This window comes from Halichoeres trimaculatus, unplaced genomic scaffold (genome assembly GCF_033239565.1).
Source record: "Halichoeres trimaculatus isolate MK-OKI-2021-1 unplaced genomic scaffold, fHalTri1.1 fHalTri1_scaffold_20, whole genome shotgun sequence".
In the NCBI taxonomy this organism is placed as follows: domain Eukaryota; kingdom Metazoa; phylum Chordata; class Actinopteri; order Labriformes; family Labridae; genus Halichoeres; species Halichoeres trimaculatus.
The window spans coordinates 22,514,885-22,537,883 of record NW_027437198.1 but is presented as its reverse complement, the minus strand read 5'-3'; the positions used below and the strand labels follow the sequence as shown (position 1 = coordinate 22,537,883).

At 45.4% G+C, this 22,999-nt stretch overlaps 1 protein-coding gene across 1 annotated transcript in view; it reads right to left on the bottom strand.

Annotated features, from left to right (window-relative positions):
* The window catches only part of shank1 (SH3 and multiple ankyrin repeat domains 1), a 104,661-nt gene that overhangs the window by 6,774 nt on the left and 74,888 nt on the right, over nucleotides 1–22,999 (bottom strand). Inside the window, exons 16-25 of the mRNA XM_074697255.1 lie at nucleotides 14,709–14,791; nucleotides 14,496–14,620; nucleotides 13,476–13,611; nucleotides 13,315–13,395; nucleotides 9,621–9,629; nucleotides 9,345–9,371; nucleotides 9,187–9,243; nucleotides 8,872–8,987; nucleotides 6,797–6,917; nucleotides 2,698–6,199 (exon numbers count right to left, since the gene is read on the bottom strand). Coding sequence (XP_074553356.1) covers nucleotides 2,698–6,199; nucleotides 6,797–6,917; nucleotides 8,872–8,987; nucleotides 9,187–9,243; nucleotides 9,345–9,371; nucleotides 9,621–9,629; nucleotides 13,315–13,395; nucleotides 13,476–13,611; nucleotides 14,496–14,620; nucleotides 14,709–14,791 — 4,257 coding nt within the window. The remainder of the gene's footprint in view (nucleotides 1–2,697; nucleotides 6,200–6,796; nucleotides 6,918–8,871; nucleotides 8,988–9,186; nucleotides 9,244–9,344; nucleotides 9,372–9,620; nucleotides 9,630–13,314; nucleotides 13,396–13,475; nucleotides 13,612–14,495; nucleotides 14,621–14,708; nucleotides 14,792–22,999) is intronic.

The following is a 22,999-nucleotide window of genomic DNA, read 5'->3' as shown; positions in this document are numbered from 1 at the left end:
CTCGCTCTAATATTTTGTTGGACCACCTTTATCTTTGATTACGGCATGCATTCACTGAGGCATCGTTTCGATAAGCTTCTGCAATGTCACAAGTTTCATTTCCATTCAGTGTTGCATCAACTTTTCACCAAGATCTTCACTGATGATGGCAGAGTCTGACTGCTGAGCAAAACCTTCTCCAGCACATCCCAAAGATCTTCAATGGGGTTAAGGTCTGGACTCTATGGAGGCCAATCCCTGTGCCATCAGGGAAGAAAAAAACAATTGATGGAATAACCAGGGGCCTGTACTACGAAGCTGGATTAGCTCTAAGAGAGATAACTTCCTGGATAAGTTTCGGGTTTGCCGCACTACAAATGTGGATCTCTTTTTATCCAGACACGTTGCCCCGGTAACTGATGCTGAACGCCAAACCTGGTCCAGAGTAGGTTAAGTTCCAGGATAAGAGCTCACGGGGTGTGACAGACCGCCCACTGTCCAATCTGTCCAATTTGCTCAGCCAGAGTGAAGTCCTCCGGCACGGGACCACCCCCTGTCTTTTTGGACCAACATTTTTTCTTATGGGCTGTGAATAAACAATATCTTACTGATCATCATAACTGAGACATTGTCAGGGAAAAGTAGAAATGTGTGCAAATGGAATCTTTCATACTGACCACTTTGAAGGATGTTTTTATATTTATTTTTTATTTGCTCCCACGTCCATTTTTCCCCACTGCTATTGCATCTGCAATACAAACTGCCTATAATGAGCGTTTTCCTTGGGATTTGAAAGTGGACTCTTTCTAATTATGAGGTCGGATATGATGCTGATCACACACACACTGACTGACAACATGAATGAATAAGGACCTAACTGCCCGTGTCGTCACACAATGAGATAGGTCTATTAGTATCAGCATTTTGGAAATTTACGCATTCACAGAGTCGGCGATTTATTGCAGCAATCCCTCCGGCTTCTCGCGGCCGCAGTCGTGTTGATAATACTGCGGTACTCCTCCTATTTTTGCAGGATTATTTGCTGCTCCTCCGCCGTAAAGTAGGCTGCTCTCTTCTCCATTGTGGAAAATGCTCCGGGGCCCCTAACCACGCCCATTTTTATGTGTGCGCGCACAGATCCCAGCCGGATTCACTTATCGAGTTGATAATGAGCCGATCTGGATGATGGAGATCCGGTTAAGTTCAGCGAGTTGTTGCAGAGTTATCCTGAATTACTTAATCCAGCTTCATAGTACAGGCCCCTGGTCATTCTGTATTTTCAGGTAGTCAGCTGACCTCATTCTTTGAGCACAGACTGTTGCTGAACCGGCAGCAACCCCAGATCATAGCACTGCTTGGACAGTAGACACTAGGCATGATGGGTGATCACTTCAGCTGCCTCTCTTCTTACCCTGATGGCCCATCACTCTGGAACGGAGTCAATCTGGACTCATCAGACCACATGACCTTCTTCCATTCCTCCAGAGTCCAATCTTTATGCTATCCCTAGCAAGCTGAAGCCTTTTTTTCCAGTTAGCCTCACTGATTAGTGGTTTTCTTAAGGCTTCACAGCTGTTCAGTCCCAATCCCTTGAGTTCCCTTCGCATCGTTGGTGTGGAAATGCTCTTACTTTAATTACTAAACCTAGCCCTGAGTTCTACTGTTGTTTTTCTTCCATTTGATTTCACCAAACATTAAAGTGACCGCCAATCAAGATCATGCAGGATTTGGGTCCCCACTATCCTTCCAGTTTTTAATAACATGTTGGACAGTTCCCTACCCAATTTTAGTAATTTCTGCAATCTCCTTAGATGTTTTCTCTGCTTGATGTGTCTTTCCATATGGTTGTTTAAGAAATGAGAAGCAACTCTCTGCACCAGTTGGGGTTAAAAAATTGCAGTAAAACATGCATTAATTATCAAACAGGGGGTCTGTACCTGTTTGCTTATTTAAATCTAGGTGGCAACTTTTTTTTTTGGCCAGGCAGTGTAGTTCAACAAATGTTTACAATCCTTTCTTTTTTTTTATTAACTTTGTAATTGACACTTGTAAACAAACACATATAAACTTCATCTATTTACTTGACTTAAATGTCACATTTATTTTTCTTTTTCTTTTTTTTTAAACCTAAAGGACAAAAGAACCATAGATAGAACAAAGGAAAGAAAGGTGGAGAAAGATTAAGTTTTTTACAGGAAAATCAAAAATTTATAAAAACAGTAATAAAGTCTGGTCTGAGAGGCTTGATAGTTTACCCAGTTTTCCGAGCTTAAGTCAAAAAGTTCCAATTTCTGATTAACACATGCTGTAATCTTGTCCTTTTTGTATGTATCTATTGTGATGTCCATCCATGTTTTTAGAGTCCTCTCCTTTCTTAATTTCTCACTACAAGCTGTGAAGGTGACAGAGTTTAAGTTGTTCCTGACAGACAAAACAAAGTGTGGAAGTGGCTCTATTACCTGTTTCTGCTTCTGAGAGAAACACATGGAAAAGCCAGAGAAATAAAAGAGAGGTTTACAGAGTATAGACGACACTTGGACAAGACACAAAGACCGAGCACTGATTTTTCACCCAAGGCCAGAACGTCAGTCAGAGAGGTAAAGAACTCACAGGCAAAAAGAAACAAACACAACGCCGTGCATCAGCAGGAGGAAATTAAAAAGAAGCTCATGCTGTGACGCCAACAAACACAAAAAGGGAAGTTCGAGCGATGCGTACCTGTGTCTGCTCAGCGGCCTCTGGCTGCTCCAGCTGTCCTTGGTTCGATGCTGCAGTTTGTTGCTCAGCTCGTTGATGATGCTCGGCTTCATGCTGGATGCAGGAGGGTAAATCTTCTTCCCCTCTAAAAGTGTCCCTGACTGGTTGCCGTCCCCGCTCATCTGCCCCTCGTCCCACATGGGCTTCATCTCAGGGGTGCGAGGGCGATCGAAGTACGGCGAGATGGGACGACCCAAGTTCTGCATGTCCCTCATCCCGTACCCGTCCTGCCCGCCCTCGTCCTCCGTCACTCCCTCCTCGTCATCCTCCTGTTCGTCCCTCCGTCTGTGGGAGTGGTAAGAAGCCGGAGCGGTGCTGGTCTGCCTGTGAAGTTCCCCGCTCCGGCCTCCCTCCCTGAACTTGTTGGTTTTTGGGTACGTGGAGGCTGCGACTGTGGCGTTCTGCATCTCAAAAGACTGTCCATCCAGGTAGCTCATGTACGACTCCAGGAAGTCTCCTCCCCGGTCTGAATCTCCTGTCCCACCTCCCATCCGTCCTCCTGCTCCCCCTCTCTCCCCGCGGTCCATCCGGTCCCTGGCTCCACTTAGAGCCAGGATGCTGTCCAGGTGGTGGTCACTGCTGCTGCGGCTGTCCAGCTCCTCTATCCCAGAGTCCACCACAGTCTCCTGGGACTCTCCTTTCTTAGTAGCGGGTGGAGGCCGGTGGTGCTCCCCTGTCCTACGACTGCCTGTGATGGCGGTGGAGGATGAAGAATGCATGGCGTGCGTTCGCTCGTGGTAGAGCTGAGTGGAGGTGCTTGTTGTGGTGGCAGCGGCGGTGGTTGTAGCGGCACAGCTAGCGGTCGTGGCGTGTGAGGTGGTGCCCCTTAATGGAGCGGAGGAGGCAGCGGAGGAAGAGGGTGGAGGAGGGCCTCGGTAGGCCGGGGGAGGAGCGACAGTGTGTGGGGGAGGCGTGGGGGAGGAGCGCCCAGGAGTGTGAGAGCTGTTGTAGAGGTGGTGCGGGTGGGACATGGAGAAGGGTCTGTGATATCCAGGAGGGGGCGGTGGTGAGACTGACGGGGGAGGCGGGGGCCCTGATGTGGAGACGGGCTGCAGAGTGGACGGTGAGTGAGGGGGTTGGGGGTTGGGGGATGTTTGGGAGGGGGAGTGACCAGACTGAGTCAGGTTAGCCACCTCACTGTCGTAGGACGTGAGGCTGGAGGCGGTGGAGTCCCCCGCCTGAGGAGACGGCAGAGGGGTATGAGCAGGAAACCCTCCTATGAATGAGTCTTTTTGAGGAGGTGGAGGAGGTGGTGGTGGGGGAGGTGGAGGTGGAGGAGGTGGTGGGGGGACCTGCTGCTGGCGGGAGGTCAGGCTGTTGGCGAGCATCCGTTGTGAGTACCCTGATATTCCCCTGTCGAAGCTGTTAGCGAACTCTAATGGAGGCGGGAGCGGGTCTGCGTAGACAAACTCATCGTCCGCATCGACTGACGGGGCGGGAGGAGGAAGAACCATGAGGCCCGTTCCAGATCCCCCGGTGTTGGTCTGCTGAGTCCCAGTAGGTGGAGGAGAGGGAGGCGTGAGAGACAAGATATAGGCATCAGATTGACTTTCCATCCTGAGAAAAGAGGGTCTCCGAGGCTGCTGGGACTGAGCCGCCTGCTGGGCCGCGCCCTCAGAAACAGCCTGCTCCGCCCTCCTCATGTACCCCTCCCTGTCTTTGTCCCTCTCCCTTTCCCTGGACAGATCCCTCTCCCTGGACCTCTCCCGCTCCCGCTCTTTGTAAGCGGGCTGATATGGCTGAGACTGATAGTGGTGTGTAAGGACAGTTTTGTCCTCAGAAAAGCGAACCCTTAGCCCCTCCCGTCCCCCTCCTCCACCTTCACGCTCCCTCTCTCCTCCTCCGCCGCCATCCTCACTCCACTCAACCCCTCTGAGGATTCTCGGTGAGGGTGGGCGGCCGGGAGTGGGCGTAGTGGCAGCTAGAGATGACGAGGTGACCAGGTAAGAGGAGCTGGAGGACTGACCTACAGGCGACACAGGTGGAGGGGGGGCAGCAGATGAGGGGAAAACGATACTGGACATCTGGCGGGTGAAGTGGTGCTCTGTACCCCTCCGTAACCTGCTGTCATCTCTCAGAGCTCGCTCCCTGGCAGCCAGGGCGAGACCTAAGGGTGACGTGGGGTCGAGGGCCTTTCCTGTCAGTGGGTGAATGAAGGTGGTGGAAGGTGGGGGCGCTTGCTGCCGGCCTGCAGCCGTGTAGAGGTCAGTGGGAACAGACTTGGGCTGATAATCCAGGGCAGTGGAGGAGTACTCAGGGAGACCAAAGGCTGGGGGCATACTGCGGGTGTGGTGGATGTAGCTGTCCCCAGAGAACATGCCCTCGTCGATGGACTTGGACGGCCTCAGTCGTGTTGATGAACTCTCTGCTCCTGTGCTAAGCTGTTGCTGTGAAACCTGAGTCCTTGTTACTCCACCTAATCCATCACTCAATCCCCCGATTGTCACGTCCTCCTCCGCAGACATGAACAAGGAGGCACTCTTTCTGCGCGCTTCGTGAAACCGCTCCCTGTCACGACGAGCTGCGCCAACAATAGCAGCCCCAAACTGGCTGGTAAAGTCCAAATTATCGTGGGCTCGCATAGAAGGCATTGATGGAGGCGGCGGAGCTGGGATTGAAGGTGGAGCGGGAGGCTGTGGAGCAGGAGTTGATGGAGGAGGGCCGTGGGGCGTTTTGGTTTCTTCCCCCTCCCCTGATGCAGGAACGTCAGCCTCCACGCTGCTGCCCTGACTGCTGCGCCCGCTGCTGCTGGTTGAAGGGGCTTTGACGATGATAGTGGGGATAGGGATGGAGCTTTTCTCCACCGAGCCCTTACCCCCCAGTGTACCCTGGCTTGTCCGAAGATCCTCCACCTTGGATTGCTTCACCAGGGGGCCTTTACCCCTTCGGGCCCCACCTTTGGGACCCCCTGCTCCACCCCCTCCACCGCGGTCTGCTCGCTGGGGTTGACTCTGGGTGGTCTGTTGTTGCTGGGGCATCACAGTGGCAATACTCGATGGAGGGACAGCGGTGCTATAGCCTCGCCTAAGACCTGCTGCCTTGGCCCCTCCACCTGCCCCTGTGCCAGCTCCAACAGGCTCCCCAGTGTAGGCAACCTTCCGCGAGGCAGTCCTGCTCTGAGCCGTGTGGGCGGCTGCATGCACATACGGGATCGTGTGGTCTACTGCTCCGCCACTGGGGCCAGTTCCCGCTCCACCTGCCCTCTCCCGGCCCCCGTGGGTGAAGTGCACTGACTGGGCGTAGGGCTGGTAGTGCGATGCAGTGGATGTGGACTGGGACATGGAGACAGAGGGCTGCTGAGAGGTCTTGGTCCTCCAACCGAGAGGTGGCGCGGAGGAAAACGGGGGATCCGGTGGCGCTGTGGTGGGAGGAGGGGGGATGTCGTCTGGGCCGGGCACTGACAGGCTGCGAGCAAACTTCATGGTCGGAGGATGCAGGAACTGCTTCTCCTCCTCAGGCGTCCCTGTGGTTCAGCATTCAGTGAAAGAAGAGAAGACACACGGGGATGAAAACGAGGTTCATCGATGGTGGAAAGCAACAGAGTGTGAAAGGTTTGGCTTGAAAAACGAAGCTAAGAGGAACAGTTTTAGCAATAGCAGTCTGTCTGTCTGAATCTGCCTGCCCGTCTACATGTCAGAGAGTCTGTCCTCAGTTGTTGTATCAGTGTGTAAGTCATTTAGAGCTATTCAGACCATAAACAAGGAGCAACTTGCATAAAAAGCAGAATCTGTTTAGCTTGTCACCAGAGAGCACATTGGTATTTCAGGAGGAGCGTTAGCAAAGCCTTCGTAAGCAACAAACCAGAAAGTAGCAGAATAAAGGAGAGATTAGAGCCAGTGCTGTAATATGAGACAAACAAACATCTTTTCTTTTACAGAACATGTACAGTGAGCTAAACAAGAAGCGTTTAACATGTAGTCAGCAGCTTGTGCACATTTTTGGCAACAGACAAGACATTGTTTGCTACAGACAAACAGTCGGCACAGTGTAGACCTCCACTGGTCCAGAGGACAGACAGACAGGCGGACAGTGGCAGACAGAATAAAACAGACAGCCTCACCGATGGATTTCTGCCGCAGCATACCGTGCGGAGGGTGACCTGAGGTGTACTGGCCACGCTCAAAGCCGAGGCCCAGCCCGGACGACATCATCCCCATCCCAGACTGATCCCCGTAGTTTGTCTGAGGAAGAGAAAAGGCAGACATTAAAATCAGCTTGATCAATTTAGACGTGGATAAGTCGAGAATGAAAGACTGAAAACATTTCAAAGTGGATATGAATCCTGAATCTGTCAGAGGCATTTTGTTTGTATTTTTAGTCATGCACATTGTGTTTGGGCTCTTCAGTGTAGGAGCAGAGGAAGAGGAACGCATGGGCCAAAATGCAATTGCAGCACCCATCTGCTATTATTGGACAACGACTTCGCTCTCTAATTGTCTTTACAAACTGCTCACTCCATACGAACGCGGACTACAGTGTGGTTGAACGCTGAACATGAACTCAATAACTTCTATTAGCTCAGAAGCTAATCTTTGAACTGAGCTTAAATTGAATACTTTAAATCAAACATGCAAATAGAAAAAAAATAACAAATGGTGATCATTGACAGCACATGCATCCATAAAAAAACAAAGGAAAGCAAACAGCCAACCATTTCCTGCATGTGCTATAAGTCTGCATGCTTGAAAAGAGGGTAGAAGACGTAAAAAACTTATTTAATTCTTCCAATTCTAGCAACGCATTCCAAAGTAAAAACATTAGGGGTGCACCGATAACAATTTTCTGGCCAATCACCAATCTTTAAAAAACCTGACCTATCACTACTAATTTGGGCCGATACAATTTTTATTTTTCATTTTTGACAGTATATACCTTCAATGTTCCAATCTTATTATATTGAAAATCATTGAACAACCTGTGAAACAATGTAATCTTGATGTTTTAATTTTAACAACCAATAAAGTGTCCTGAGTTTTAGGTCTCAGAGCAAAAAGAAACAAAAGTTGGCTGTCAGACCTTCTCAGAGGTTTATAAGATCAGTTTCATATGTGAGGATGGGCAGATCACCGGTCACCAGTCCCCCAAAATTAAGGAAATCGGCACCGAACAATTGGCCAGCTAATTGATGGTGGCATGTCTACAAAAAATACTCAGTGTAACGAAAACAAAACATAATATAATAAGCTGCTTGTAAATGAAAGAATGCACAAAATATAATCCTCTTACAACTTAATTTCTTTACATTTTTCTCTTTATATAATTGTTCATATATAAATACACAAATTATAGCCCTAAAAAAGGAAGGAAGGAATGAAGGGAGAAAGAAAGAAAGATGTAGATAGATAGAAAGATAGATAAATCATTTCTTCACATGCATAGATCAAAACATGTGAGCATATGGCTGCTAATATACAAACAACCCTCCCCCACCCTATATATATATATATATATGTGTATATATATATATATATATATATATATATATATATATATATATATATATATATATATATATATATATATATATATATATATGTGTGTATATATATATATACACATATATATATATATATATATATATAAATATATATATATATATATATATATATATATATATATATATATATATATATATATATATATATATATATATATATATATATATATATTTATTTATTTATTTATATAATTACCCCAATATAAAATACTTTGTTTCTTTGCATGCATACTACTGTTATTATCTTACATTACAAACAGATATTACAATATATATATATATATATATATATTTACATTTTACTAGTCTGCTATCATTGCAGTTCTGGGTTTAACTGCTGTGACTTCTACTTATTTTGTGTTTTTTTGCAAACTTACTCATTCTTTTGTGTCATAGTTTCACCCCTGGGGTTAACACACTCATGCTTCAATGTTGTTTAGACCGAATGTATTGTTATATAAAGTTTAATTTCCTTCTTAGATCATTTTCTTCTTTTCTTTCTGAGAGCAGTTTATTTACGCTGCATGGAAAGTAAGCAATTTTTGGGCTTTTGATATCATATACATTACATTCAGGGTACACAGGAACTTTTCTTAAAGAACGTGACAGTGTCTATCAACACATGTAAACCCACTCACCTCATTGCCATAAAAACTCCGCCCTCTGTCTCTTTTAGGCCCCTGTCCCCGTGTCCCTGGTGCCTCATTGGTGCTGATTGTCTGCTGAGCTGCTGCAAGAATTTCATCCAGTTTATCTGAGAGCAAACACAAACAGGAGAGGAAGGGACAGAAAGACAGACAGAGGGAAAGAGGAAAGGAGAAAGAGACACACAGCAATAAAACAGAAATATAGACGGCAACAAAACGAAGGAGCAATGTGTGGAGAGGGACACACTCAACAGAGGAAGACAAGAGAAGGAGGAAACACCCAGAGACAAACATGAGCTCCCTTACTCAAAGCCATCTGATAGACTGTCCTCTTCTTCTCTGTAACTTGGGAGGATTCGAATTCTGGAAGAAAGGAAACTCGGTAAGTGACGGAGCGGCGAGTGCCAAGTCATTTTGGACGGACATAAATACAAAGCCTTCAGTGAGAGTGTAGCAGAGCATACCTGATTTTTTTTTCCAGGGGGTAGCAGCTGGAAGGGGGACAAAAGGAGACTTAAGTTTTGGCAGGAGCGAAAGTGCGATAGCGTTGTTACAGTGAATACTAATCATATTCTCTGGAGCCTGACAAACTGAGTCACCTCTCCAGGCTTTTTCTGATCTCTGATGTAAAAGGACGTACATCACACACATACTTATGTTACACACACATACAGTATGCTGCGAGCGGATTCACTTTAACACGACTTTACACACAAATGAGGAATTAGTCCGACTCCTACCTCGTTCCACTGTGAAGGAGTTAAGATCCGGTCAGCGGTGAAGTGAGGACAAAAGAGACAAAGAAAGACGGAGTGAGTACGACGACCAGAGAGGAGTCCAAATCCATAGGGGAACAAAAAGGAGGAAGGAATTAAACATGACCTTTAAGTGTTTGCATCCACTGGTTTGAGTGAGTGGGCTTGCGTGTGGACTGAATAGGGAGAGGGTTATCTGCCGTACTTAAAGTCAAGCCGTTAAATTTTTCATAATGTGTCGTTCCCTTTCAGTGATTCAGCTGATACAACACAAACAGTGAGTGCTCCTCTGTTCAGCATTCGAGGCAGGAGGTCTGTGAGCCAGTTAGAGCTCTGAGGCTGCTTCAGGAGCCTTGTTGGCTGCAAGGTGCTGCGTGTTGAGCTTGTTTTTCTCATTTGTGTCTGAACACACGTCACCGTGCTGCATGTGTCGTACCAAATGAACTGACTCAGAGGGAACGATGTTACGACTACAACTTCTGTCCTCTGAATGAGAAGAACAAAGTGCAGCACTTAGCTAAACTTAGCAGAAACTGTCCGTCCGACTGATGGATAACTATGATGTAGGATTAAACGTACAGTGCCGAGGCCTCACAGATCATCAGCAATTAAAGCCTGCAGAGAGGAATCCTGAGTGCGGTCAAAGAAGGCCGTGTTGTACCCAGTCCCACTCTTCAAGGGAACAGGAGTTGGAGTCGTAACATTTGGCTTTGTGGAGCTTATTTCAGCAGAAATTAAATTTCACTGTCTGATGGTTAAACCAAGCATGAAAGCCTTTTAAAACCTGTGTTCATTTCATCTCTCACTTAAAAGCACTCGGCTAAAATCCTCCAGCAACCTAAGCCTTATTTTTGTCACAAAGTGTGCTGCAGAATCCTTTCCATTTAGAGTCCTTGTTATCTTGCAGCATGACTCCTAGGTGAACTGGGACACTGCACCAATCACAGAGGTGAGATAGTTTAATAGGCGTCACGGCTAAATGAATTCTTAGTGCATTAGAATAACCATATGGCAGAGTCTGACATGGCTTCCTCGCACTGTGCTCCTCTCACCTTGATCCAGACAAAAACAAAGACAAGCTAATTAACGAGGTGTCTGACTGCACAGAAAGAGCCCACATGTGAAGGGACGGGGTTGATTTTTGATCAGTGCACTTTGTCCTAACGTAAAATAACTCATTTATTAAAACAGGAGTGATGCCTTGGATTTGTTTTAATTATTTTTTTAAGTGTGATGAGGATAAATTAAGGCTTTTAATGTGACTGTTGTTTTCATCAGGCCCCGACCTGTATGGATTTCTGAGACCGATGCTGATTACGATGATTAGCAGATAGCCGATTAATCTGATGATTTATTTCAATAATATCAAATAAATAAAATAACTTCCTTTGTGGTCCTTTAATGCTTCCAATAACAAAGATATTAATTACAGGCAGATAATGTTACTGTTTTACAACACTTTGTCCTTTGGTATTTGTTTCACCTAACAACAAAAATAATTTTTCAAGTACAAAAAATGCCAAGGGCAATAAACCAAATAACTCATGGCAATACTTTAAGCTGTTTGGAACCTTGAGCTTGCTGTAGCTTTGCTGGAATCAGCCATAAGCCTGCAGTAACTTTCCTATTATCATTTGGAGTTTTCAGTATTATTCTCTTTTCATACCAAAGTTATATAGATGTACACTAACCGCTAGCATACATATGCGATTTCCAATATATGATAGCATTAAGCTAGCTCTAGGTTTTCTGCATTAGTTTTGGAGATGTATAACATGTTTAATGTATGGAAAAGGAATCTTTTAAGATGACTTAAGCAAGGTTAGCATAACGAAGAATGCAGTTGATATTGAGGATTGAAGAGTCAGGGCTCCATCCAGTGGACAAACAGCGCAAGGACATCATTCTGTGCAAATCCAACACTTACCAGCATGTTCACATGAGAAATTAAGAATATATCTGCATTTAATCTGCAAAACTAAATCCAATGAAGATTATTTTGAAAAGGGCCATAATAAATTGGTTGGGCCTTAATTTTCATGTTCATGAACTTATAATTAGACCATGCAGGTTTAAAACATCACCAAGGTGCATTTATTCACTATATCTTTAATTTCAATAGCCAAGGCTCCCCTTTTCAGACATTGGGGTGTTTTGGTTGAAAAAGAGCACCCTCCACCTTTGTTATCAAAGTGTTTGACCTCAGGATGAATGAGGTTTTTGGCTGCAGTGTTACTCCACGTGTTGAAACAACACACAGAGTTTCACTGCGGTTAACATAAAGTGCTGAATGTTAAATCAAAGTGTGAATTTAAAGCAGCAGTGACAGTAGGGAGGTGGGTTGGGGGCTCAGGAAGCTGGTACCCGTGTGTCAGACTGGATGCTCATGCTTTGTGCTACTCAGGTGAGGTCACACCACACAAAGAAGGCAGGTGAGGGGAGGAGACGGGGGTGGGAGTAAAGCAGAGGTCTGATTCCTACACTCTGGAGGAACTTTCATAAGATCCTGACTCACAGCAGCATTTCAGCTGCTGCTGTTTAATTATTTTGTAGGAAAAAGGACCAAAAAGAAGACGTGAAGTGAGAGCAGCTGAAAAAAAAAGCCCTGCAGACTCCCCTCTCCTCCTGCAGCTCCACATCAGCCTCCATACAGCATCAATCCCTCACTGGGCATGCTCAGAAGACAGCTACAGCGTCAGCAACGCAAGTTCAGTGTTTCGAAGCACAAACTCAATCACCAGTGAAACCTTATCCAATGTTCTAATCTGCAAATGGGGGCGTTGACCCTCATCATGCACTCTCCTCCCACTATTTCGCCTCAAATAGAGATGGAATAAGCATAGCCACACATAATGCTGTTCCCATAGCAACAGACCTGGAATAAAGTTGTTTTTTCCTAAAAAATTACTCATCACTTGGTTTGTCTTGGGCGTGTTTTCATCCAATTCTTGTAAAAATATCTTCAAAATCAGAACGTTTCTGTAACTTCCTCACCAACACGAGGACCATATACTTTGTAATGATGTTTGTGGCAGCCGGATAAACTCTCCTCATTCCCCTGCAGTGTTACCTTGGCAACAAATACTTGCTGAGTGTCAGTGTATATGTATGTGTGTAAGAAAGAGAGAGTTGAGCAGAGGGGAGGCTGGTCCGCTCTGTGGGCTCTGGGGTTGAAGCTGTGGGCGGGGCCAGGGCAGGGGGCGGTGGAGGGTGCGGGGGGGTAAGAGGGAAGAGAGGCGGGCAGTGAGAGGGGGGTCACAAGGTGGATGGCGACACTTTTTCTGGGAGAGGGTTACCTGTAGTGGGGGTGCTGGAAGTGACAGTGTGGAACCTCTGAAAGAACAGTGAAATGGATTGAGACCGTCATCCAGAGCGCGAGCCAATCTTCTTCTTTCTGTCACTGGGTAACTACACTATCTGCCTCTCCACTTTCTTGCTGTCTAAATTTAGCCCTCGCTCAGCTCCTTTCACACTTTCAGCATCTTTAGCAACCCCCAACACTCTGGTTTCACACTGTTTCTATCACCACCTCAATCTAATCCTCCCAGTAACTTTTCCTCTTTGACAAATAAGCACCCTCTCTTTCTGCCTCACTTTCCTGGTCTACATCTTCCTGTCTGTCCTCATCTTTGTAATTCTCTTTCCACCCCCAAGAAGGCTTATCCAACTCATTTCTTACCCATCTCCTCCAGCTCTGAAGTCATGGATTTTGATCGTAGAGCGATAGCCGGGGTGCTCAGCCTCTTACTCTGCTGTGGGACTGGAGGGGAGAAATCACTGGTTAATCACTGATCAACAGGAGGGGTCAGTAACAGCCATATGAAGCAGAGACGCTCCTACTTTTCTTCCTGGTGCCTTCCTCCATGTCAGGGTTGCGGGTCACCATGACCACCTTGACCATGAGGCTGTTGCCGCCTTGCCGGATCATGTTGACGACCTGTCGGTGACCAACTTTCACCACGTTCTGACCGTTGACCTGAAGCAGACACATGAGGAAAGTTAACCACTGTCAGTTTAAAAACACAGGAGGAAATGTGGGTGCCTTGTTGCAAACTATACAAAGCATTTTAACACCATAATACCTTTTAATTTAACTATGTATTTAGGTTACATCTCTCCTGAAGTAAAAGGTGTGGCAAATACTTAATAGCTATTTTGCTGACAGCAGGTAAAAAAGCTCTCACCTGATGCAGGCTGGACCTACATTAATTAATTGGATAGATGTGATAAAATGAGATTTACAGGATGGAAAAAGTAACTTTCTCTTTAAAGTGATACTCTGGGATGGAACAAGTTGGGTCCTATCACAAGGTTTAGGGCAGAAATTACCCTTACAGCAGTGGTTTTGTGCAGCAGAAGCCCAGAGCGCTCGCACCAAACACCCCCTCCCTGCTCCTCTGCCGGTTTCCTCTGCACTCAGACGGGGCCATATTTTACTTGACCAAAAACACAAATGAATCGACTCCCACTGAAAAAATCTGATATCGGTCTGCATTCACGCTTTGAATTGTCGAATTGTTAGCTGGTACAAAAGATGTAAGATGATGCAGAAACATGGTTAAAGAACCTTTCTTTTATCGTTGCATATTTATCCTGTCAATCGATTTACAGATTGGACATATTTTGGATTGGATCGGCATGGCTTGTTCCCCCAAAAATGGGTCGACGGAAAAAAGTTTGGGAAACAATGTTTTAGAAAATCAAAAAGGACCAAATACTGATGGAAACAGTTCAGTGCTCCCTTTGAATCCAACCCAGATTGTAGTGTGAATGAAGAAACCTAACAGAGTGAAACACATTTAACAAGATAATTTGGTAAAACTCAGACTAAACATGAACCGCAGTGAAGAAGGACCGTACTTCTATCAGGAAGTCTCCCATCCTGAGACCGGCTCTCCAGGCCACGCCTCCCTCGTCCACAGACTCCAGGTACTGCAGAGCAGGGAAGGCAGGGGTGGGGGTGAACTCCTCGATGGGAGTCTGAGCTGGAAGCATCAGTTACAAACACAGAGAAGCGTCACACGTCGTGTTTTATCAAAGCGACTGGTTCTGTAATGAGAAAGTGGATCCTACCTTTGGCTCCTCTGAGCACGAAACCAAAACCCTCGCTGTCTTTTTTCTGCAGGAGGACCGTCTTCTCTTTGATTATGTAGTCACTAAAAGAGGAGACAAAGAAGTCACCAAGTTTAGATTCTTGAATATCTTCCAAAAAGAGAGGGTTGAGGGTCATTTCCTGTTGGAACCGGGAATCTGGGATACATAAAGCAGATGTAAACATGGTCAAACCCACTATGTGTCTTCCTGAGAATCCCAACTTTTTATTTGTTTATGCACAATTAAAGATCTATAATCCTTATTTACTCACATTAAACCTCAAAAAGTAAAGTTTCACTCATAATTTCATTGCCATCAGCCTTAATCCATCAAACTTTGACCACCACTCACATGAGCGACTTAAACAGTTTCTTTTCTTTGCCTTACGTCTCTGACATCGAGCCCAGAGCTACTTTCTGCTCCAAGAAGAAGAAGAAGAAGAGATGCTATATGCAGTAGTGTGATAGTGCTGCTTGTTGCCTGAGCAACAGCTAAAACTGGACGTAGGTTTACACCAGAGTAAAGCAATGTGGCGGTACAATAGTAACAGGCTCTGCATGTTTATAGGAGGAGCGTAGAGGTGTGTGAAATATTGTGTACGCTGATACATCGCAGCACAACCATCAAGGGTTTGCAACAGTAGATTTTGACGATACAGTGAATTTTTTGTTCACTGTTTTTTTCACTATTTGCAAAACTTCCATTAAAATATTTGAACAGGTTTTCATCAAATTCTGCAGAAATCTCATGAAATATTTTTTAGGTTTTCTCAAAACTTTGAAAATCATCTCATTGGTTTTAAAAAAAAGTTTCTGTGCAGCTTACACTGAAATTTTGAGCCAATTTATTCAAGTTTCAATCAAGTTTTGTACAGAATTCATTAAAACTTTTGAAGGGGTTGGTGTTGTTTGCAGTGACAGATGTGCTTTCTGCATTCCTAACACCTGGATGCATGAAAGTCCCTCTTGGTTTATCCGAGATGGATAAATCTGGATGTTTAACTCATACATTCTGACACCTTGCAGAGACCGAATGTGTAAAAACAAACCATGTACTGCTCAGAATCTGATACGAAATAAGTTTTTGCATCGAGCATGAAGAAAGCCCCCAGGTCAGAGAGGTCAAACTTATGGGTGCTTGGACTCTCACCGTCCAAACAGTCGAGAAGTCGCAGGGTGAGTCAGAGAGGTATATATACAGTGTCAGCCGCAACATACTGTAACCACATGCTGATGATCCCATCGTGCACCAAAATAGTCCCAGCCCACTCCATCTGTTCCTCCCTTTCTCTTTCTGTCTTCTCTGGCGTTCCTTCTTTCTACAATTTTCCGTCCTGATGGCCTCTCCATACCGCTCCTTCTCTCTATACTGGCTTCCTTCCCTTGTTCTCCAAACTTCTCCTCAGCTTTCCCTCAACACATTTCCCTTCCTAATGATCTTTTTCATTCAGTCTATTGAGTGCATAATACTCTCTGCAGCTGTGAGAGCCTCTCTGTCTCTGCCAAGGCTGTCTCTTTGTTATTCTTGTCCTCTTCTGTTCGTCTCCGCCACCCGGCCCGGACCTCAAACGCTCAGAGAGGAGCTGATTGAATAAATGAGCACATACTGTACAGACTCATCACACACATCTGAAAGCTGGAGTGAGTGGTCGAAGTAAGTTACTAACTGGGGACTAAGGCAGGGAGGATTGTAAACATGAAAACAGACACTCATCGTTTTCTCTCTGCAGCAGACACAACAAGCGACTACATGGATGTTTAGCATGTCACATGTTTACATACTTATGTCTGGCTTAATTGACAGCACTGATTCCTACTTTAAAAACCTGTTAATACATGTACAGGATAAAAGACTTCAAGAGACAACAGGGAGCCAAAATCAACCAACCAAAAGTTCATCACAGGAGCTTTAAACACAGAACAAAGCCCCATTTCCACTAAGTGGTTCAGTTTGATTTGTCTTGGTACGACATGCATTTTGTGGCGTATCCTTTGACTAAAACCAGGACAGGTTCCAAAACGACTGACCCATACTGTTCCAATTTTCTGTACCCCTTTGTTGCCAACAGCCAGACATGCTGATCTGACCACAGAAGGTGGAGCTAGAAACACTGCAGTCCATTAATTGGTTGAAAAAAATCGTCACTTCCTGTGCAACAGCAGTAATAGAGAAACAAAGATTGATTGCGGTTTGTAACAAAGAGCCACATGCCAATCACAAAGAAAACAATTCGCTGGATGTCTTCCATTGTTGGATTTATCAGCGGGGCACACTGTGTTGTGCTGCTATGCCATCACGCTATTACATAGCTGTCGCGGCTATCTGCATCCAGCTAGCTTACACACTGCCTACCAAGAAAGGGCACAACTGGATGATACTAAAGATGCACTGATCCAATCCTAGTATTGGGTATCAGCCCTGATACAGCCTCTAAAAGTTGGATCGGGTATTGGTGGGAAAGGACACCAAAGCTAAACAATTATTTAATACACAGGGTATAAAAATTTACAATTAAATAGTCATTTCTGTAACTTCTGAAGCACTTTTTTAATCAAACTGCTGTTAAACATTGAAACACGTCTAGTTAAAATGAATATCAACATCACTAATTCCCAGTGTACACATTCCCACTCTTTTCCCACAGTAGAGCATGTAGGTTATTATTTAACACTGGCATCAAATCAGTATCAGTATCCGCCGATACCCAAAGCCCAGGTATCAGTATCTGTGTTGGGACCAAGCGACAACCTCAGGTCTGAGAATATGAGACAATGCTGAAGTGCTAAAATCTGCTGATTCTCAAGTGTTCGCTTGAGGCTGGCTCTGAAGGTACCAGAAGTACCGGAAGTCACATACACACCAAGCCAAAAAAAGCCATTTTCAAAGCAGAAATTAACCTTTTTACAGCCTGGTTCAAAAAACGTCTCCTGTCTGAGTCGCTAATTTTACTACCGGCACCGACTGTACAGGGGGAGAATTTTTTTCTAACTCAGCCGTTCAGAGGATATTAAGGTCACGAGCTAGTCTAATCAAAGGCACAGCTGAGGGTCACAGACGGGTGACGTTGGCGAGACTACGTCCATGTTTTATACAGTCTATGATCGGGACATGAAAAGTTGGATCAGAGCATCCCAAACTGGGATGGGAAACTTTACTGGTCCATACCGGACCACTTGTTGGAAACAGGGCTCGAGATTATTGATGAGACTTCAGTTTAAAGCACCCATATATAACTTTGCTTGTGCCATATTTGGCGCCCCCTCTGGACAAAACAGCAACTTTTATCTTTTTTTCTTTCTGCAGTCTCTCCATCATCAGACATATCACTCACTGTAAGTCATTTCTGTTATTAAAGCATACTGTAACCAGCTTTGTGTGACACCTATCCTCCGGCAGCGGTTGCAAGCGTCAAAACAACCACAGAACTGTTGTCGATTTAGTATTTTATAGTTTGTAGTTGGTCATTATTCATGCTTTTTGACATTAGAAAAATAAATACATACAATATAAATATAAATATAAATATAAAGGAAAAGAATCTGAATGAATGAAAAGGAGCAGAAAGAAGAAAATCTTATTGCACCTTCCCTCTTTCTCACAAAATGTGAACTAAACACTTCAAAAAACACATCCAAAAGAAGTTACACTATTTTCAGTTTCACTCTAACAAAAGAAAGCAACAAAAACTACAACAACAACAAACAGAAGTCCCACTACCAGACAAAGTTCAGATTGTCTGGGATTCCTTAAATTTGTCTAATGTGTTGGCTTTGATAAGATTTTTAAAGATACTGAAAGTTTTGGCTTCTTTGAAATGTTTGTCCAAGTTGTTCCATAAAGAGATAGCTTTAACAATAATATTTCTTTCCTTCAGTTTAGTTCTGAGCGTGGGTTTTAAACATTTTTTAAATTCTTAAAAATTGTAACTACTTTTCTTTTTGACAAAATAACACTGAATGAAGCTTTGAACATAATTTGTAGCATTTAATAATCTATTAAGTCACAATAAAAAGTGGTTTTGAGAGATTTAACCCCTAGAGGACAAACAGAGGTGTCACTGTTCATTTTGCTCAGTTTTGTAACCAGATAAAAACTCCTGACAGGAGCTTTAAAGGAACAGTACGTCACATCTTTGGTTATAAAAGATACATGTTCAGAGTTGCCTGATCAGAAAGGACCACTGCAGTCACAGAGGCACTCAAATCCGGACAATCGCAGCAATCTCTGAGAGGAAAGTGACACTCACTGAGCCAAGTCATCTCTAGTGCGAACAAATAATTCTGTAAACTGCTCCACAGAGACTCTTTCTTTCATCGAGTCAGTCACTGGAAGAAGTGTCACATCATGACGGTCGTGTTTACGTCGCTCTCCTTTATTGGCTCGTGTTTGTGTGTCTACGCAGGGTCAGAACACTCCACTGAGTCCCATCCAGCTCTGACCACCTCGTGCTTTTGCTGTCGTCAGGGAATATTATCAAGAGAAGGCGTCAGAGGCTACATCAGCTGAGATTCTGAGGACTGGAGTGAGGGTGAGAGATGCAGTCATGATTTGCTTGCAAGACGCAACGGCTGCTTCTAAAAGCCACATTGCTAGTCGACTGTGCGGCACAGAGTTTGTGGGAAATATCACATAATCAAACCTCACTTTGCATGTGTTCGGATACTGCTTGCATATCAGAGGAGCTCTGCGTAAACTAGAGGAGCCGAGTCGGTGATTTGGTACTTTAAACGCCACATGCTTTGAATTGATACAAGCTGCATTACAAAAAGAACCAAGCGGGTGAAAAAGACAGATCCAGAGTCAGATTTTCAACTCAAAGCTGCAGCAAACCAAGGAGAGAAGGCGGCTTTGTTGCAGAGATGCTAATGAAATCAAAACAGTGAAACGAAATAAGATAGATACACTGTGACGTTTTAATCTCAATGTGACAAACTTTCAAACTTCACATCCTGACATCCCAACCAAGCATCCCTCCTGCTCTCCTCTGAGTCTCTACCATCGTCTCTGCAAACAAGAGCAGGTTTAGGAGCCTGCGCAGTATCAGGGTTGGAGATGCATGTAACTGATCTCCAGGAGTGTGTGTCTCTGATGCTGCATGAGAAGTCAAAGCATGAAACGTGTTTGTCCAAACAGGCATCCATAGAGGTGTCAGAGAGGAGCTGGAGCTGGTCATGCGTGCTGCATTGCTAAAACTCCCTCTCATGCACTGTTTCCAATTTGTCTGCGCTCTCCACATACACACACACACGCAGGTAAACACACAGATGCACGCTGCACAACACACAGGACGCAGCAACACATGCCATCAACCAGCAAACACAGGAGGAGAGATTTCCTGCCCTGTTTTACAGTTTAAGGTGGACATCACACACACACATACACACACAGAGGCACACAAACAAACACGCAATCACTCTGCACATCAGTGAAGCAGTAAGCGTGTCTTGTGCCGGTGCAGCATTGCTCGAGGTCGGTGCTCACAGAGCGATTCAAAGCAAGGAGGAATGGAAACGACACAGTCACACACACATGTTCACAAAGCAAAACACGGAACAGCTGCACGGCTCATACACCAGGCTGTGCAGCAGCAGCAGCAACAGCAGCAGCACACACACACACACACACACACACACATGAAGACACTCTGAATCAAACACATCCGCCTGCGAGCATGCGTTGCAACATCTGTCAGTCCGTCTAATCGATCCTGCCCGGCCGTCCATGATGTCCACATGCATGCATCTCTCCCTACGCCACCCTCACCCCCCCACCTCCCATCTCCCCCGGCAACTGGAGGGAGGGAGGGAGGGAGGGGAGAAAAACCATGGCAGGTACCTGTAAATGAACCAGACGCTCCTGTTCACGGGGCCCAGCGATGGCCAGGAAGAAGAGAGGGAGAGGGAGAGGGAGAGATCCTCCTCGCCGCATGCCCCCATCGCCATTTCCTCCCCTCCCTCTCCTCTCCTCCTCCTGCTCCTTCTCCTTCTCGTCTTCCAGCGAGAAAGCAGCGAGCGCGAGCCGCGAGGGAGGAGGAGGAGGAGGTACAGGAGGAGGAAGAGGAGGAGGGAGAGATGGAAGAAGGGAGAGGAAGAGGGCCGCGCTCTCCCAGCCCCTTCATTCTTAAGACGGAGGGAGAGAGGAGGAGGAGGAGGAGGAGAGATGGAGATGGTTCATTGTGACTGCGACACAGGGAAGGAGAGGGAGGAAGGAGAGGGAGGAGGAGAGGAGCAGAGGGAGGGAGGGGGCTTTAAAAAAGAAGAAATGAGGTAATTTGGAAAAAGAGGAAGAAAGAGGTGAGTGGGTTTGTTTGCAGGGGGTTTCACACACACACACTCACACACACGCACACACAGATTCAAAACATGCAACTCAATCATCAACTACTCCCTCTTCCTCCTCCTCCGATGCTTTACATACGTAGTATTCTCTCCTCTGTCATGGCTCCATTCATAAAAACAGATGCGGCTCAGATGAGTTTTTGCTGTAGCGTCAAATCTGGAGTAATGAACTCGCAGCGTCTGACAGGAGAAGGGTTTTAAGGTTGAGATGACTGCGCAGGAATCCTGATTATCAGTGATGTAATAATGAATGACAAGTCTTATGATTATTACGTAATATTACAAACGAGAAACCAGGAACTGAAGAAAGAATCTGATTCCTGCTGTCGCTCTGCTGTTATTGACCCCACATGCCTCTAAATCACACTTCAATAACCTCACCCGCCCTCCGTCTCCCCTCACACACACACGCACACAACAGCTTCACGTTAAACATAGCTGAGTGAAAGGGTAAATCAAAGTGTGGGGAGGAGAGGAGAAGAGGGAGGACAGAGGAACAGCTGGTGGAGTGAGTGGCGGAAGAAGGAAGAAGAAGAAGAAGAAGAGGAGGAGAAAAGGGGACAGATCTTCTCAAACAAGCACTCACATCATCTCTCAGTCAGAGCCTCCTCTCCTCCACGTATGGCGAAGCTGTCGTCCCCTCGACTTGCCCTCCCACCTTCCTTCCTTCCTTCCTTCCCTCCTTCCTCCTGTCTCCTGCATTCGAGGACGACCACAGCTCTTGTCCCCTTCTCCTCTCACATCCCTGCCTTTTTGTTCCCCTCCCTGCATGCCGGGGCTACACTGCTGTGATGCTGTGTACAGTACCGTATGTGTGTGTGTGTGTGTGTGCATGCATGAGAAAGAGGGAGAGGAGAGAAAAAAGGGGGAGGGAGCAGGAGAGGAAACAGATTGTGTTCATGTGTTTCTGCATGTCTGCTTCATGTGATCTGTTGTTGTACTGTTTGTGCATCTTTTTAATCCTGAACACACACTTTGATGCAGGTCTTTGAGCACACACACACACACAGGCGGAGCTGACACTTGTGTGCATCCATTGACTCCAGAGTGGGGAAACTCTCCTCTCAGCGACTGCAGATATCTGAGAAATGCATAATATCACACAAAACCCTCAATCTGTGTGAGACGTGCAGAAAGTAGAAGAGCCAATCCACGAGTCTCAGACAAAACAAATCAGCACAGCAGCGTTCAGCATTATTCTGCCTCTGCTCCAGTCTGTGTGTGCTCACTTGTCCTTATTTGACACTCGGTTGGCCCAAAAACGGTCTCATGTGGGCAGAGGAGCAGCAGCATGTACAGGCTGTGGACGGTAACTCAGAGCATCTTTGGCGAAGACTCAGAGATTCAATAAAGCAGCAGTTAAAGCTTTTAACACTCTGACTTACACAAGCAGCGATGCACGCGTCTCGTGAGCCAGCTCAGAGTTAAAGATTTAGCAAACAGAGCTAAACCAGGGAAAATATTTACTTTTGCTATGTGAGCAAATTGGTTGGGCACACAGTGTTTCCCACACAGAGCAAATCTGGACGTGATGACAGAAAATAATGCTTCACATTAACTGAACATTAAATAGCAGGATATTCTTCAACATGACTTTTTCCACTTTGAAAATGAAACATGAGTTTTGAAGATTAATTTTTCTTCTCCATAGGTCCCTGAGAGGAATTTTTAAGTAATCTTTCAAAACAAGTCTCACTCCTGGATATATGCCTGATCGTAATCTACACTGCAAAATGGGATTATCAGCACCAATACAGATTATTGCTAAATGTTTTTTCTTTGCTTCCCTATTAGGTTGAACAGGACCAGATGGTTTATGGCACATCGGGGTCTCTATGACAACACCACACTGACGAAGTTTAGTAATGTTTTTTTCTGCAGAAAACACTTTCTGTGATAAATTTTGTAGTGATGGTCAACACTGGAGCCTAA